Source organism: Pollicipes pollicipes, unplaced genomic scaffold, assembly GCF_011947565.3.
Source record: "Pollicipes pollicipes isolate AB1234 unplaced genomic scaffold, Ppol_2.1 Scaffold_4219;HRSCAF=4965_pilon_pilon_pilon, whole genome shotgun sequence".
Classification (NCBI taxonomy): Eukaryota; Metazoa; Arthropoda; class Thecostraca; order Pollicipedomorpha; family Pollicipedidae; genus Pollicipes; species Pollicipes pollicipes.
The window spans coordinates 22,828,214-22,846,770 of NW_023596448.1; the positions used below are offsets into that span (position 1 = coordinate 22,828,214).

At 52.4% G+C, this 18,557-nt stretch overlaps 1 protein-coding gene across 2 annotated transcripts in view; it reads right to left on the reverse strand.

Annotated features, from left to right (window-relative positions):
• The window catches only part of LOC119095554 (vesicle-trafficking protein SEC22b-B), a 54,812-nt gene extending 38,220 nt beyond the window's left edge, over positions 1-16,592 (reverse strand). Inside the window, exons 1-4 of one of the 2 annotated variants that reach the window (XM_037218407.1) lie at positions 16,510-16,592; positions 16,201-16,365; positions 14,434-14,543; positions 11,397-11,557 (exon numbers count right to left, since the gene is read on the reverse strand). In XM_037218407.1, coding sequence (XP_037074302.1) covers positions 11,397-11,557; positions 14,434-14,543; positions 16,201-16,275 — 346 coding nt within the window. In that variant the 5' untranslated portion in view covers positions 16,276-16,365; positions 16,510-16,592. The other variant, XM_037218406.1, reaches the window with a different exon arrangement.
• Positions 16,593-18,557: the final 1,965 nt, after the last annotated feature.

Below are 18,557 nucleotides of genomic sequence, written 5' to 3' on the forward strand. Positions count from 1 at the left end.
GACGTTGTCCTAGCGCAGTCTCTCGCTGGCATGCGTGCAGTCCCACAACGACGCCTCGCAACGAATAACAACACACCTCTGGTGTCGCCCTGCGGGTCTGCTGGCGCCATTCCGTCGAGACCGACGCCGCGCGCGCCGACGACCGACTACGGCGCCTCCACATCGACGGCATCAGCCGTGCCACGCGGCTAGGCATTGTCGCCGCTGATAGAGCACGGTGATTGGCGCCCACACGGGAGCGCCGGCGTCGGCCGCCGGCCGGACGCGGCCCACTGTCGCCCGTCCGGTGACGGCGAGCGGACCGAGGGCGGCACCCGCCGGCCGGCCTCGAGCAGTCCGTCAGTAGCTGCCACGCGGACCCATTAGCCGCGCCCCGACCGACGAGTCCGGCCAGCGACTGATGCGGTTCAATTATGCACACTCGCTGACTGCGCGCTGCGGACGCGGCTGAATTGGGCTAGAACTGGTGCAGTAATGCACAGCAACTGCATGGAAGTGATGGGTGAAAAGGACAGCACGGATCGCTCAGCGCAGTTTCCCTACAGGTCAACAACCGGCTGGATCCTGGTACATGACATTAATTTTGCGAAGGCGTGTACATGACATGAAGCATGAAGAAGACGGTTTCCCAGCTCCGATCCAAATACCTTTGTGTCACCTACCGTCCATAGCAATATGCACTCGACAATTGGTCTTCCACACCACGCAAACACTGATATCGTCGCTGAAGCGGGCAGATGCCGGATGCTGACTGCCTCACGACGCACGCCATCTTACGGAACACACACAGTAACACTTGCATCACCTAGCCGCCCCTTGCCTGCTCCAACGAACCATCTCATGATTGATCGCAAGTGAAAGCTGGTAGTTTTCGGCGGTGCGGAATACCAGAAAGAAGGAAAAAACGCAAACACGAGCTTCCGGTCTCACGATTCGACTAACCCGGTCAACTTCGCCTCACCATTACACGCGGCCATGCTCCCTACTTTTCGCCGCCATTCATATTACATCCGTGAACTAAACTGTTCACAATACAATTATCTTATCTTTCTGATTGATGCAACCGGTCGTCGCTAAAACCCATACAAATGGGAGAATAGCACACATGAAACACAGCTGTAGTAGAGCGGGTTGTCTAACACCAGAACTACTATTTCCTGTCCTCTGGCAACCTTCCTGCTTCACCCTGATACGGATGATTTCGTCCACAGAATTCCACGGGGGTGGCTTGGGATTAAAGGAATTCTAACGGCATCACATACGGCATTGGAGGCAGACTATGGGATTTTGATATTGGGGAACGTGGTTGATTTAAGCAACTTTTTGGATCCCGTCCGCTACGCTGATGTACAAGACATGCACCCATTCTCAGTGAAAGTATATCTCGGTTCCAAAACTTTTTGCGTATTCATACTCAGAGGATACGTTTCACTTACTTCGATGGGATTCGTAAAACTTCCCGCCGGATTTGTGCCTTTTCCAAGAAGCTTCCACGAATTTCCCCTCGGGCGTGCTCTCTGCCGCCTGATGCGAACGACTAGATCCTCTCCGCCGCTAACGCAACCGTAGTGCAGTACGCAGGCGGCACTCAGGTATTGGCTGTGAAATCAAAGCGCGCCCACGAGCGCTCACGGCTCGGATGGAGGCTCTCTTTTCTTCTCTGGGATACTGTTTACATAACAAGTTGCCGTAGCAAGTTTGAGGACAAAATTCGCGGTTTTGTGAGTGCCGCGGCATCCTCGCCTGCCTGTCCCTCCTTCAGCGACACCTTCTCTCAGAATCCATCCCTCAACTGTCAACAAAATATTGCCAACCGACGTGACAGATTTGTGATTTCGCCGCTCGTCACTGTTTGACGGGGTAAGGGAACGTCACCACACAAAAACACTTTTAGTCAAAAACATATTTAATTTTGCCGCGCAGATGATCTCCGACGCACATCATTCTGATTGCGTGCCCAGTTCGCGTGATATACTTGAGAGCTCCGACATTCCCGGCCTGTTCCGCGGCCGGAGCCTCTACCTTCTCCAGAGCATCTACAGCACCAACCGGTCTGCCTTCTCCAGAGTATCCACAGCACCACCCGGTCTGCCTTCTCCAGAGTGTCCACAGCACCACCCGGTCTGCCTTCTCCAGAGTACCCACAGCACCACCCGACCAGAATCTCCGCCAGATGTTTTACAACGAACGGAGAACGACAGGGTCAATCTAGGCCTTAACGACAGAAACGCCTTTTGAGCGCAGCCAGTGTCCCCTGAGACCGACAAAAGGCCTCACTCGGGTTTTCCGCTAGTTTTTGCGAAACGGTTCGAAGAAGATCGGTGAAATTTTCCGACTTGCCCCAAACATCTCTGTTACGTATTTTGACACAATGTCAGTCATATCGCATGTGCAGCGGTCTGTTTGCTGGAGCTACGAATGCACTGTTTAAAGTTTACAGGAGTACCGGATGCTTCCGGCGAATACGACAGCTGCAAAATGAGCACAGTTTCAAATACCATAGCACCCACCGGTTGAACTCAACGTCCATTTAAGGGAAACTTACGTATTCTGCGCATCCAACAGTCTTACGTTGTGACAGTATATCTTCATAATGCAACAGTTAAACGACTGAATTACAATTCAGACCCATAACTGAGCTATTTGTGTTGGCATCTCCAAGATACGCGTTGGCGGGCAGAGTTCCAGCGGATTGTGCAGCACGTCAGGACTGTCGCACTTGCCAGGATTGTCAGGATTGTCGCATTTGCCAGGATTGTCAGGATTGTCGCAGTTGCATCAGCGCGTTTTGAGCCGTTACAGCGTGCGGATGTAGTCACTTTCAACAAAAACCCTGCTAACGTTGGACTTGTGCTTCTCTGAACTGCCTGTTTGTGGCACTTGCTTGGACTTATAAAAACGCATGATGCCTTTGATGCAGCGCACAAACTTAACCAAGCACTCTTAAAGTTCTGGTGTGTCAATTTAACCTTCCTCCTCCCCAGCGGGTTTCCCAAATAACTCTGGAGTGAAGTAAGCCAAAGTGATAAAATTCCGTCTACTTTGCCATGCATAATTAAATAGCGCATAACTGTTTGAACCAGGTCTACCGTGACAAGTAAGTGGGCTGGGTCAGGTCAAAGCGAGGTCAACCATTTCGAAATAAGCGACAAATCAGGTACATTTCCAATGGTTGTCAAAAATCCGGTTTAAAAGACGGGCATAAATACTTTGAGTGAGGGTGTGGTTGCATATGTGACTGAAAGAAGCAAAACTAGCTCGATTGGCCTTAACTCAGGCGACCATCTAGTCAATATCAAAACTGTACATAATGCTTACAATCTACATTGTTGCCACTAACTTTCAAAGGCAACGAGCCGGTATATATATATATATATATATATATATATATATATATATATATATGTCATCCTCCACAACGTGTTCTACCAACCAACAAATTTTTAGGACGATATCAGAATATCAGTCACAAACCAGGCAGCGGTATGTGCACTTAGTGTGAGGCAGGATCTGTGGATGTGTAAATTGGTAAGATCAACTGTTTTTAACTCACACAAGAAACCACCATACAGAGCACCTTTGGAGATATAACCTCAAAGTAAACAAAATACAAGGGTCGACATATGACCTCGAGTCAAGGAACAAGATCACCTGGTCAAAGGCAGTTTCTTTAAAGTGCAGTTTTTTCTAGCAGTTTTTACTGCTAGAAACTGCTCAGTACACAACGTGGTCCTAAGCCTAAAAATGTTGCTCAGGTCACCAAAGTTTTTGTTAGTATATCTAGCATTGTTTAGTAGGGAACACCTCAGGTTTCTCTCTTCAAAGAACCACTCCCACTCATGAATGGGCTGCGCATAACGCTGTCGTGCTTTATGAGTTTTTTATGCATCGCTTTTACTTCTTTCCCATGTGAATCATCCCAGTGTATACGTCTAGCGAATGACCATAATAACCACATCCGCATGGATGGTACGTATTAAGCACAATGCATACAACAGAATACAGAACAAGGCCGTTGACCAATTTCGGCGCAACAGGCCATAATAAGCAATTCATTTGCATTGCACACCGTTGTTGATGTCTCCCTCGTCTGCCAGCAAACGCCAACTGAACGTACTGACCCGCGGCTCACCACATTCTCATTCTGCTCAACGTGTCCAACTGCCATACAAACTGAACGTGACGCATTACGGCGCCCCAGCTCGACGGCAGCGCCACCATCGGCATCCTCGCAAACTGCTCGTGACCAGCATCCACAGGCTCCCCTCATCAAAACGCCGAGCATTCAGAGCATCGCTGCGGGAAGCGATGTCAATAAAATGCAATTTGGTGAGATGGCAGATCCGTGTTATAGAGCAGCAGCAGTCGGTCACCGCATAAGCTACCTGGAAGTGATTAAGGTGACAATTTTCCTCAGGCGGCTAAGGTAACAGCGGATGCCGGTCATACCCAGCAAAATAAGCGGTGATATGGCACATTGCCTCGCTGCTCCTCAGATGAAAAAAAAACGACACAAAAACCGAACTTTCAGTTGGCCCGTCTAACTGGTGAGGCTCACAAAGTTTGTTGGTAACGGGCAATAGCCGCGTCGTCACGACGGACTGTTGACTGCAGAGCTGAGCGCTGCCGTGGTATCGACCGCTGGACCAGGCAAGACCGGCCCAGCTAGTGGTCATTCGGCACGAGCTGACAAGCTGAGAGAGGGAGAGGATCGGAGGAGAGGCACTGAGACTGAGACTGAGACTGAGACTGTGATATTGTGCGTGCGTGCGTGCGTGCGTGCGTGCGTGCGTGCGTGCGTGCGTGAGAGAGAGAGAGAGAGGAGAGAGAGAGAGAGAGAGAGATAGAGAGAGAGAGAGTAGAGAGAAGACGAGAGCAGAGAGAGAGCAGGAGAGCAGAGACAGAGGACAGAGAGAGACGAAGACAGAGACAGAGAACAGAGACAGAAGAGACAGAGACAGAGACAGAGACAGAGACAGAGACAGAGACAGAGACAGAGACAGAGACAGAGACCAGAGACAGAGACAGAGACAGAGACAGACAGAGACAGAGACAGAGACAGCGACGAGACAGAGACAGAGACAGAGACAGAGACAGAGACAGAGACAGAGACAGAGACAGAGACAGAGACAGAGACAGAGACAGAGACAGAAGACAGAGACAGAGACAGAGACGAGACAGAGACAGAGACAGAGACAGAGACAGAGACAGAGACAGAGACAGAGACAGAGACGAGACAGAGACAGAGACAGAGACAGAGACAGAGCAGAGACAGAGACAGAGACAGAGACAGAGACAGAGACAGAGACAGAGACAGAGACAGAGACAGAGACAGAGACAGAGACAGAGACAGAGACGAGGACAGAGACAGAGACAGAGACAGAGACGAGACAGATACAGAGACAGAACTAGACGAGACAAGACAGAGACAGAGACAGAGACAGAGACAGAGACAGAGAACAGAGAAAGAGACAGAGACAGAGACATAGACAGAGACAGAGACAGAGACAGAGACATGACAGAGAAGAGACTAGACGAGACAGAGACAGAGACAGAGAAGACAGAGACAGAGACAGAGACAGAGACAGAGACAGAGAAGAGACAAGACGAGAGAGAGAGAGAGAGATAGAGAGGAGAGAGAGAGAGAGAGAGAAGAGAGAGAGATAGAGAGAGAGAGAGAGAGAGAGAGAAGAGAGAGAGAGAGAGAGAGAGGAGAGAGAGGAGAAGAGCGGGAACCGCATTATACATCTTCCATGGACCTCTCAGATGTCAGAATAGGTCATTGGCCTGAAATGACCCTGGTCAACGTTGTTTTTTAGGAACATACTGCCTAGCGTAATCTTTGTCGCTTATTCAAATGCGAAACTCAGAGCAATCTTGCATGATTTTGGTCACCGTGACCTTCAAATGGTCAAACAATGCCACTGACCTTAAATGGGCATGTGACCTCTTGCTTAGAAACGGTTATTTAGGTTCTGGGGGCACAATGGAGACAAACCTTGAATTTTACCTTGTTTGACTTTTTTACCTGAGGGTCATGATCTAGGAAGCTGAAACTTTGACCTAAGTGAGTTCACGTACAGGTCAACACACCCTGTACATTTGGTGTCTCTAGCTTTCTTAGTTCCCGAAATCTTAGGGGGGTCAGATTGACCCCCCAACCGAGCAAAGGGTATCCCGCCGCCCACCCGGGCGCGTGTTAAGCACCAAACCGGGACTAATGAAATGCATGACATTGTCCAAAGCCCCATAGCGTTTTCGTACATAACCCCACTATCGAACTTCGATGGAACAGACTGACGGCTCACACCCGATCCGCAGCAGAATCCGTCCTTGCGGGATGAGTGTTCGACACGACCGACAACTGCCGCTCACATCGCCGCGCTATTCCGCGCCCGGCGCCGCGATGGCCGACGGCCAACCGGGATATTTACACAAAGTGTGCGGCTCGCGCTCGCACCTCCCCATTCCCAGCTAAATGTCCCACCAGCCGCGGCACTTGCGACCTCTATCCGCCCACCTGCCTTCGGAAGAGCCGTTGTCGCCCTTTATTCAGGAGATGGCGCTTAATTCTCATGAACATTCGAGTTGCGGCGATGGCGCCCGCCGCCCTACGGAATATTCATGGCGCAAAGCGATAGTCGCTGTCTGGCCGATGTGTCAGAGTCAAGCATCGCGCCGCGGGGTCTCATGGGAGTCGCGGCTGGGTCTGGAGGCGCCTGAACCGCATTCCCCATTGCCTGCCGCCCCACGCCTGTTCCCACACAAAGCATTGCATCGTTTCTGGACGGGCCTTTCGAGCAGGAACCAATTGCGGACCATTCTTTCCGTGGCGGTATTTTGCGCCGGGGTACCAACAAAGGAGCCGTCAGAATGGGGCCGTCTGGCAAATCAAACGCCACCTGATAGCGGTGCTGAGCGTCAGCAGTCGGCGGTGCGGCACTGCCATGACGTCAGTGGGAGTGGGAGGGGGGGGGGGGGGGCAGATGGCGCGCCCTCCTCACACCGCCGTATCAGCGGCCATCAGCCTCCAACTTCAGGGTGTAACGGGGCCGCCACGAGAGCCAATGTGCCGAGTTCCCTCCTCAGGAATAATGCGCGCAGTATCAGCGTCTCAAGTTTCGGCTCTCTCGGCAGCGTCCGCGCAGATACGGCATGTGCGGGGGCTCTGTCGCGGGGACTGGTCTCCGCGCCAGCTATGCTGGCACAACTCGCCGGGGACCAGCGCGTCACGTGACAGCCGCGTTATCGCCAACGGCAGCCGTTTTGTCGCGACCGCCTCTGACCACCAGCACCGCCACGGCGCCGCTCCTTGGGCCCCTGAGCGCTCTCCCCAGGAGCAGGGGCGGGCCTGGTCCCGTTCAGCCACCCTCGCTGGCCGCGTGCGCTGCAGATCGGCGGGTCGTAGGCGACAAACGATAATTTACAGACAACGGAGGTCAAATCGAGCACGTCATACCGCACAGACGTGTACTCCGGAGCCATATAAAAATGTGTGTATACACACACACACACACACACACACACACATATATATATATATATATATATATATATATATATATATATATATATATATATATCATGCATTTATTTGGTTTGACCAGTAAATATACGGTTTTAGGTCATGCAAAATCGGGTGGATAGTATGTATTTTACAACTTCAATTCTAAAGGAGCGGCTTTTGAGTGTCGCATCAAGTGATTACGCTAGACTCGTCACTACTCCTGTCGGCGCGGGTGGCGAATTAAACGTCAAGCATTAGGGTCGACCAACGTGATGACTTTGACCTGTTTCACAGCACTACCAAGCGCACTACCTTGAAGTTATTTCAGATTTTACCACATTTCTGGGATTGAAGCTACGGTTCTTCACGTGAAAGCATTTGCGAGTATTGCGCCGATGCAGAGTTAAAATAGAGCAACAAAGCCAAACCATCCATCAACTCTGACCTTAATCGCCGTTATTCACACGCGCATGAATGGACACAACATCGAAATACTGCATTGCATGTGATGGCTAGAACATGTGCAGAAGAAATCTGCCTATGCGCGGACTGCCCACACTCAGACCGCAGTCGTTTCAATTACGATGTTCACCGACGGTGTTGGTGCTGCGGAGCGTGCTCGCTGCTCCGGCCATTTTGCCAACGGTCACCGACATGATGTTTTCATCAAGAAGGCAAAGACGGCCCCAGTACACAGATGATAAGCAGGCGGCCAAATCCAGCCCCACTCGGCTCGAGGGGTGCGGCCAGTCAAATCGAATCGAACAATGACCAGGGCCTGCCCTGTTGCCGGCGCGGCGGCCCGAGCACAGAGCAACGGCTGCGCGGGCGCTGACGCGGTGGGATTGCGTGCCGCCCCGGCCGAGCCCGGCGGCGGCCGGCCGGTGGCCCACCTGCTCACGGACGGCCGCCGGCAAACAACCCGACCGGTCGACACACAGACAAACACGCGCTGACAGGCGCAGATTCCGCCTGCGTATACAGCGGCCGCCCTCGGCTGCCGGAGACGGAGCGTGGCGCTGTCGGCTGCGGCCGCGCGAACCGCTCGCCCGGCGGCGGTGATTGGCCACTCCCTCAGGCTCTCCGAACCACACGCAGCTTGGAACTCCGGCCGAGCGGCCGGCCGCTCGACAGGCAGCGCTCCTTTGTCACACATCGGCGAGTATCTGTCCAGAGCACGTCCAGGAACGGCCGCGCTGAACTTCAGGGTCTGACGACGAACCGCTCTCCACGCCGGTTACGGCAGTTATTCGCGTGGCTGAGGCGGTTCTGTCAAGCCCGATCCCCAGAACCACTCAGCCCGCTGAAAAGCCGCATCCATTCAGTGGCCGGCTGGACAAGGCGCCGCAAAGTGCCGCCGGAGGCTGCAAACCGTCGCACGTCGGTCGGGCGCGCGGCCGTGGGCTAGCACGGCACGGCGCGGACAGGAGGCGATGCATACCTGTCCGGCTTCGCGCTGGCGGTGAAGAATGTAATGGCCAGGGGCCGTAGGACAGGTGCCAGGGTTGAGGGCATCGCGGTGCGTCCGTGGCGTGCGTTCAACACGCTACGCTGGGTGGGGGAGGACGGCGCGGCCGAGACATCGGCGCATCCAACGCCTGCCCGAACGCGTCAGGCCGCATCAGCCTCGTGTCATCATTTGCCGTACGCTCTTCCAGCTGCTAAGGATGCTCCGTAGTTCACTCTGACCTCCTGAACCACCGCGCAGACTCAGTGATGCCGCCCCACTCATGAGGCGTGCTGCCGTTCGCAAACCTTGCCCGCCGCAGCGCGGCCTTCCTCACTTCCACTGCTGTCAAACAGCGCCTTTCGCAGCTTTTGCATGCCCGACTGTCGTGCATGCGCCAGGTGTCAAGTTTGAGTACGTCGCCATCTGTGGGCATGCCCTGTTCTAGTTCGCTCGCAACAGTCGTCCTCCAATCTGAAATCCGAAAGCCCTATTACGGACTGTCCCATACATGCATATATACCGATCTATCTATCCGCCAGCCGGGCTTAAGTGTTGCTGTCGTGGAACGGCTTGCTTGAGACGCCGCCCCCGGGTCAGACGATAATCGCAACAGGGCCGAATGCGTTCCATTTAACTCCAGGCCACATCCCAGATCGTAGGCCGGGACTCAATCACACCTCTGTTGGCCAGCACCGGCACGTTCCACGGAAAATGACGCAGGCCACGGCTGTCCATCGCGTCCGCCGGGTTTTCCGGAGAGCCTCGGTCGTCGCCGCGGCTGTGGCCAGATGAGAGCACGATCGAGAACACCTGCCGCCAGCTGGAGGCGGCCGCAGCGTCGAGCCGGACAAGGCCGTGACCCGGCGTGACCCGCGTCCACCCCGCGTCCACCCCGCGCTCCAAACCCACACAGACATCGCCGCCACATACCGCAAGCCTCGAATCACGACAGCAGTTGTTGCAACAGCAGCTGTTGTCGTCTGCTGCCGGACCCGACCCGTGATGCCTCAACACCGGCCGTGTCTCCGGGCTGATCGTCAGCCCTGCCTGCGGCGCCGTGCACCTTACCGGCGGATGCAGCTGATGGGATCGGCGGGCGTCACGGGCCGGCGGCGATCACGCAAAACCGCGCCGCCGATCGTTCAGAAAATCGGGCGCTGGGACGCCACAATAGTCTGATTGGCCGTGCGTGCACGTGCCATGGCTTTCGACCCTGTGCGTGCCGCTGATTGGCTGCGTTCGACTCACGCCACGAGGGCGGGCCGTCAATGGCCGAGTCCACGGCGACGGCGTCCAACGTGAGGTCGACTGCAAGTGCAGTGTCCGTCTCCACACCGTCCGCCCGCGGACCATCCGCGGCCGGCCGGGCTCCACGCAGAGCACCACCATCCGGACAACCGACAGAGGGCATCCACGGTGAGCATCGCTCCGGACATCCGACTTCGGGCACGCCTCCGGACATCCGACTTCGGACACGCCTCCGGACATCCGACTTCGGACATCCGACATCGGACTCCGCAGCCGCCTCTGACGCGGCCGCCGGCGGGGCCGTTCCGTCCCATCAATGGCGCGTTCCGGCCGGCTGCCGCCAGACGCTGCGGTGGCGCCACCTGTCGGCGGCCGACGGCCGGCGGCGCTGATGGACTCTCGGACGTGGCCAGGGAGCGGAGCGAGGTCGGGCTACGGTTCAACACGCCCGCCGGCCCGGACATGATGGGTCGGCTTGAGCCGAGACGGCAGCCACTTCGCCGCGCGCGGAATCTGGGTCACCGCAAACCGCTGCCCGAGAGGAGGTGAAATGATGTGAAAATGGTAATACGTGTCGGCGCCGAAGTGCGTGCGCTGCCACTTTGGAGCGCAAAGGATCGCGGCCGCCGCAAACCGCCGCCCGAGGAGATAAATTGATGCCAAAGGGGGTAATACACGTCAGCGTCGAAACGCGCACGTCGCCAAAAACCTTGATGACTCAAGACAGTTACAAACTAGCAATGCTCTTCAGTCTTCACTTTTTGTGTTCTCAGTTATGATATATGATATGTTATGATATCGGGAACGGCTGCCTTTTTATCAGCCTCGCACATTTGTATTGGTGACGCTGCAATCGCGCCGAATGTCAGCACTGGCAAGTGTCTTGGGGCTGCGCAGCGTGCACACTCGGTAGTCACTCCGGCTCGGCTAAATGAGTTCTGTGAGTGCCCCCTGGTCCCTGAGGCTTTATGAACACCTCTCACTCACTCCTCATTAGCCATCTGATTGTGGTCCTGAATACCACACTTCGCCGAAATTCGTCTATCGACAAGCAATCTGTCTTTACACAACACAAATGCACCGTTCCCGCGTCCGCCCCAGACCTCCCTAGTCGTTCACACCACTGGACTCGAACCAAAAAACCTGCCGGCGTCAGGATTCGAGCCTGCCGCCTTGTCTGGCAGCACTCACCGAACTCAATGAAGCTGTAGGGCCGGGAGACGGTGTGCACTTGGCGGCTGTACTGGGCCTGGAATTCCTGCGCGATGTTCTCCAGGTATGAGAACGCCAGCCGCTTGGAGTAGTCCCGGCTGCAGAGCGTCAGGTAGCAGACAGCGCCGTCGATCAGGTAACTGAGGCGGAGACGACACGGTTCTCAAGCGGCCGACAGCATGCCGAGGCGGAGGGTCCGCCGTTCTCAGCCGTCGGTCGGTAACGGGGGCAGAGAAGGGTCAGGGCTCTCAAATGTCGACCGGTCGGCTGGAGGTTTTAGATTCTCACAAGCCGTCTAGTACCGGGCACAAGTCCGCGCCTCAGCAGCGCACCCACCGCTGACCTGTCTGCGGGTCTCAAACCTCAATGACGTCACTAGTTTACGGTAGGAGCACTCAAAGGCACACCTGTCACAAATTTGAAGGCTCTCAAACGTCAGTGCACGGTTCTCAAACGTCAGTGCAGGGCTCGAAAACGTCAGTGCAGGGTTCTCAAACGTCAGCAAAACGTTTTCAAAAGTCAACACAGGATTCTCAAACGTCAGCACAAGATTCTCAAACGTCAGCACAGGGTTCCCCAACGTCAGCACAAGGTTCTCAAACGTCAGCACAGGGCTCTCAAACGTCACTCGGGTAAATGGAACAGACATCCATTCCCACACTAGCCACACAGTCGCCGCAGATGTTCCTTTGTTCTCAAAAGTCAATCAGCTGCAGCAGGGCCGCACTTCGCAGCCAACTCATCGCCAAGTGCACTGCACTTCCCATACAGCGCTCCATCACATAGCTCTCAGATGGCGGCCGTTGCGAGCCTCCCATAGGCGCATGACAATAGGCGACTGCGCGGTGCACCAACAGTGCACGCATGCACGCATGCACAGTGCACAAGTGAAATATGGCGCAGACGCGTAACACGGCAACATGAGACACAGTAGTCGCCGTCAGTTAGTTTCGCAAGCCTGCCATCGTTCAGCTGAGGAATGGAGCTGACAAAACGTTGACCCAGGCGTGACATACTGCGGCCGATCGCAGCAACACGGCTGGTGACAATTCAGCGCAGAACGAAACACAGGTGATGAAGAGCTCGCCTCTGTATTTACTGCTCTGAAAGACAAACACCAAAGTGGAGCACTGCACGCAAAGGCCGCAGCCGTGGAGATGACTGCACGTATTTTTTCGTGGGCCGGAAAGCGCCCTCGTTATTTTTTTTGGGCTGTAGCTTCCGAATCGTTTGAGACCGGGTTATGAAACATGAAGACTTTTCCTGTTTGTCCTTTTAAGCATATCCTTAAACACAAAGAGCCTTATTTTACTAACGGCATGTCTCGCTGGGATTTCGGAGGGCCATTTTCTAGAAATTGTTATCTTGTACTTACCTGATGCAAACATCGATGCAAAGTTAATGGCGTATTACATCACGGTGAGTCTTTATGTTGCACTACGATGAGTTAAAGTGATGATCAGAGTAAAATGCAAACGTTACCATGATGTTCAAACTGTATCTACGTAACATGAAAGAACACAAAACGGACATCCTGGATAACGTCCATAACGTTTTATCGCTAAAACCACATTGACACGCGGCTCACTTCGATACTTCTCAAATTATGATATATTCAGTACCGACTTCGTTTCGATTTTTAAAAAACCGCTACCATGCGGGCCAGTGTACAGCAGGTAAGTACACGCGTAGGCAGTAGGCATGATCCAGTCACTTGCACTGAGGCCGGTGTTTTGCACTTGGAGCTATCAAGAACTCAATGACACTCAGGCTTGCGGTAACTTGCCTCCCACTTTAAGCCGATGATGCCCTTGCTGAAATGTTTGTTTTTTATCCGGAAATGGGCAAATTTAGCATCGTCAATACGCTTGCGACCAGATCTATCGATTCCACCGTTTCCACAGTCGAATATGAGATCCCAGGGTGGAGGGAATGGGGGAGGGGGGGGGGCTCAAAGAGCCTCTCTCCGTAGGTGTAGGTCCCAAAGAGCCGTCGTCATCGGAGCTTTACGACGCAAACCGCCGCTGAGGCTATATGGCGTCGCCTGCATCTCACCTTGGCAGCAAGGGTGAGCACCGTGGGGAAACCAACCCCGCACCTCTGGTTTCCCCAGACTCATTATCAAAGAAAGAACAGTCGCACGAAAGTAATTAACTTCATCCACAAACATCAACTTATTATGCAAATTTCACGGTAACAGCGCAAGCACACCTTGTAAGGAGATAACAAAATAACATTCCCACTGACGTCACGCTTTTCATGGATTCAAAGCTGCGCAACGAACAGATCAGTCACGCTACCGGATACGTCTAGACGGCAGAACCTGAGGTGGCGAGGCCGTAACCGATGATCCAATATATCAAGGCGGCTGCGCCGTTTGCGTCAGCGACCAAAAGCCGTTTGCATAAGCGAAGATGGCTGATTAAGGATAAATTCACGTCGGGAAAATTAACCACTGACATCTTTCGGAATGGCCTCGCGGTTCCGTATTAGGAATTAGCAGCAGGTAATACGAGTGGCTGGTTTACTTGATTTGCACGGAGATATGGCTGCTGACAGAGACCCCAGGACGCTTAATCTTACCGGTTTGTGTAGTAAATGATGCACGTACCGTCTCGCAGCAAGCCGACCATACCGTTTTTATGAAACTAAGCGGGGTGCACACTGCAACAGGATGGGACCCGCTTCTACACCGCACAGCGCCCGAGTATCAATGAGAAGGACGGACGGAGTATAATGAGAGAGTCTGTGAGCACTCATTCTTATAAGCACGCGCCCGTTTCCATGATGTGTGTGTGCGTGTGCGTGTGCGTGTGCGTGTGCGTGTGCGTGTGCGAGTGCGAGTGCGTGTGCGTATGCGTGTGCGTATGCGTGCGCGTGTGCGTGCGCGCGCGCTTGCGCGTGCGCGCGTGTGCGTGTGCTGTGGGTGGGTGTGTGTGTGCGATGACGGTTTCGGCTTTAGGGTGCGCTGTTGAACAAGCAGGTGTCCTTCTCTGTGGAGCGCCTAAGTACTCACTGGAACAGATAGGGTCCCGTCTCTATGGAGCAGCGGGTGGGACTCTGCGGTGTCAGCTTCCGGAACAGCATCTTGGCCTGATTCTGGTAGTCCAGGATGTTGCGTCCGGTCTGAGGCAGGACATCAGGGGATGTTACTGACTCACACCAGTGCCAGAACAGGGGGAGAGGCCTACACCAGGGCATGGGAGCCCACTTCTGAACCACAAGCATTTTTATGTAAACAAAAGGAGTCACAGCTTTGCATTCAATCATCAGGCACACAATTTGACAACTGAGCAAAACTCCAAATGAACGCATTGGTAGAGATGATACAGGCCAGAGAGGTCATATGGCATCATCTGCATTTCACCATGTCAGGGAGGGCAGGCACTGCTGGGGGTCACATCCTGTAGCTACAGCTTTTTTAAGATGTGCAGTCTTACCACCGTGCTAATAGTGCTCGTTCAGCTAATGGTACCCACTGCTGTCCTCTGAGACATTAAGGCATCACATTAAAAACAATGCATCCCAAATTTCTCTCAGCAGCCCTGTTACAGGTTAGGTGGTGTCAGAGGGTACTTTGTGACTTTGACAGAGTCTCTGACAAACTTTGTGGATCAAATTCAAACTTAACACAAGGTTTTGTTGTCATCCTGGAATTTCACAAGTGGGTGGTAATGGCCAGGACTAATGCAAAAGGCACTGCTTGGTACAAACTTTGATTACAGAAATATATCAATACAGAAGGTTCTGTCTGTCAGTCTGTCTGTCATTGGGGCTCTATGATGCACTCAGCTGCTGAGGCTATGTGGCGTCACCTGCCTCTCACCCTGGCAGGAAGGGCGGGCACTGTGGGGAATCAAACCCTGTACCTCTCGTTTCCCAGATGCACAGTGTAACCATTACGCTGCGGGCACCCCCAGAAGGTTCTGTCTAATTTGATTTGTATATCCATTAGTCTCTTGGGAAATATAAATTATATTTTGCAATCTCATCTTTACATAAAGTCAGCAATTAACTCCTTTCATTCAAAACTCATAAGAGTTTTGGGTAGCTATTGACCAATCCCAAAATAGCATGCACTACAGCATTGCTTCCTTTCAAATACTTTGCTCAAATGAAGCAATGTACAAACTGAGAATAAGGGTGGATCCACTTAGCATAGGATGACATAGCATCTATGCCAGGCCTAATGATGCATAATTTGTGTCATTCAGTTTCTGCCAAGCCTGAAAAAACATCATTTAATAATATGATAGCATCAAGCAAAATACATTACATATTGACTGATCCAATATTTCACTCCATATAGCACACATTATTGTCTTATCTTCAAGTTATTAAAACATTTCCACCACAGATGTTTTACGGTGACAAATAAGCTATGAAAAATTGTGTAACAGGCACAAATATTGCATGCAAAATGATCTGATCAACCTACCTCCCAGAATATATATTGAACATAAATTAAACACACATTGAACACAATTTTCATGTGAAAGGAATGTGAGCATTCAGCACAATTTTTTCTGGTCTGGACCAAGCACACAAACCAGGGGTTTAGCAAACACATGTGTATAGTGTCCAGAGACAGTGGATGGGTTTTGGCAGAATAGAGTGAAGGGAGCACAGAGATGATGTCTAAAAACCTGGCATGATGCTATCAATGAGGTACAAAACCAGCCCTCCCCCCAAAAGAAAACAAACATGGACAGGGGAAAGTATTGATTAGAGGATGAAGTTCTGTTGTGATGAACACTTAATTCATCAGAGGATAAATTCTTACCTGTTCATCCTCCTGGATTGATGCTGCCAATGGTAAACCATCAGCAACCCTTGCAATCATGGTCATCAAAACCATATTTTCTGCAGTACTGATCTGTCTGCCTTCCAGAAACAAGACTCTGTCTCTGATATCAAATAATTTAGGATGACAGCCTGATCAAAATGTCTGAAAGTCTCTTTGCATGTCAGTGGGAGTATCAAGTTGGTTGAACTACTTGACTTTTACTAGCACTTTGACAATTTAAGAATGCCGGGCTACAAGGGTATGCACGATAAAACGTAGAGTGGCGTGATTCCGCGAACTTGTCACCTGCCACCCCTGCCGATCTCATGTGCCAGACATATGCTTAAGGCAAGGCTTAAAGTCGCACAAACAAACTCCACACGCTGAAGAAATTATGCGCAATATATGTACTAGATGCGCCAACCAGATTTGTTGTCAAATACGTAGCCCAGCTGATGTGGCCTTACGTGTTCAATAGCTCAAACTTGAAAAGCTAGATATGAATTCATTAATATAGCTAATTCTGTAAGGTATTGTAAATAAGCACCTTTTAAAACAATTTTCATCACAGAAATGCAACAGAATTGATCTCAAAAATGCATAAAATACTGATAACGTTTAGTTTTTTATTACGTAGTTTGCTGTGAGCCTATGCATAGAGAAGGACTTTACTCTTGACCGAAACATCTCTTACACGAATACGAATGACAGGCGGAGTTGAGTATCGCGCCTCAACTGCATGAGAGGATAAATCTGTGTGGTTTACGTGCCAGCAACTATATCCCCAACTTAAGTAAGCAAATTTATGTAAGATAGCTATTCCATGATAACCACTACTTTGCTGTCACATTAATAAGGATGCGCGAGACCGCTCGCAGCAGAAAATGTTAAGAATACTTGGCGTGACGGAACGAGCATCTTTCAATCGAAACAGTTAAAATTAGACTAATTTCAATGCCAGTTAGTGTGGCCTCTGCCAAATCTACCATACCACCCTCTTAGCCTAGGTGCAGACGTGGACGTAGTCGCTCCTCGAATGTTGGAGCTCAGGTTCATGCCTGTGTTGGCGTTAATTGGCATGGCCCAAGCCCAACAATAACCCAGTCCGACTAAAAGTTATTGTGTTCCCGAGCCCATCAACCATAGTGGTGGTTACGTCGGTACGTGTAAGCACTGCGACAGACGTCAGAACCGCCAAGACAAGACAAGACGAGTGCTATCTTAACACATAAGTGGCAGGAGTGTCTTGTTTAGATAGCTCTCGTAGCTGCACAGGCGTACCCGGAATCTCGCTTGTGAGACCGGCGCTTGGTGCCCCGTACTTTAGCCTCGGGAGATCTTTTCCTGAACTTGAAGGCTCGAGGCTCTGTTTTGATACATTGGGAGACCAGCTTGTTTGACATTTATGGGCACAAAGCTTTTGTGGCTTAAACGGTCAAAGGTGTATTTGGAATTTTGATCCCGCAGGGCCTCTCGCTCCCTTCAGGGAAGCGAGGGAGCGTGACCCAAAATGTGCTCAAACTACCCGGCCTTATAGATGGCATGCCGACAATCCCAAGAGTCCTGAACGAATGATCATTTGGCCACAATAAACTCGAATCCCAACTATTATTTTGCGATTCCACAGGCCTGCCGTGATATTCAAACTGGCCCAGTGTCTCTATAGACTTGCTTTGTGTCTCTTCAGACTGGGCTGGTGTCTCTTAGACTGGCCTGGTGTCTCTTCAGACTGGTCTGGTGTCTCTTTAGACTTGCTTCGTGTCTCTTCAACTGGTTTCATGTCCCTTGTGGGACCGAAGCCCTCCTCTTCATATCATACAAAGGAAACACACGTCAGAACCGGTCTGTATCAGGACGCGTCTCGGGCCACGGCCCCTCAGTCACCCCGAGGCGCCTGCCCCTCGCCCAGATGACCGTAGATTATTTTGGGATCCAGCTGCACCAAGGGCTGCCTCTGCCTGCCACGGACACTGTGCGAGACTGAAGACTTGGGATACCACTTCCGGCCCTTGTGGACATCCCTCTTTCGTTCCTCATCGACAATGGTGACAGCAGCTGTTGAGGGGACCTGTGCCCCCCAAGACGGACTCAAGCCTCTCCAGCTGCAGTGATGTCGCGGTCTGGATCGCCTGTTCTCCGTGACGGTGCGTCGCCCCTATGCCAAGCCATCGCCGGGGTACTAACTTTTCTGGACCTCTTCTCGTCCAGCAGCATCGTCCCAGTGCTCAGCCCCGCGCAGCATCGCGTGCCCTGACGCCCACCCATCGGCTGCACTGGGCTGCAACGGAGCCTGCCGACATCACACGGCCAACCAGCCGTACCGTGCGTGGTCTGCTCAAACCATTGAGTGCCTC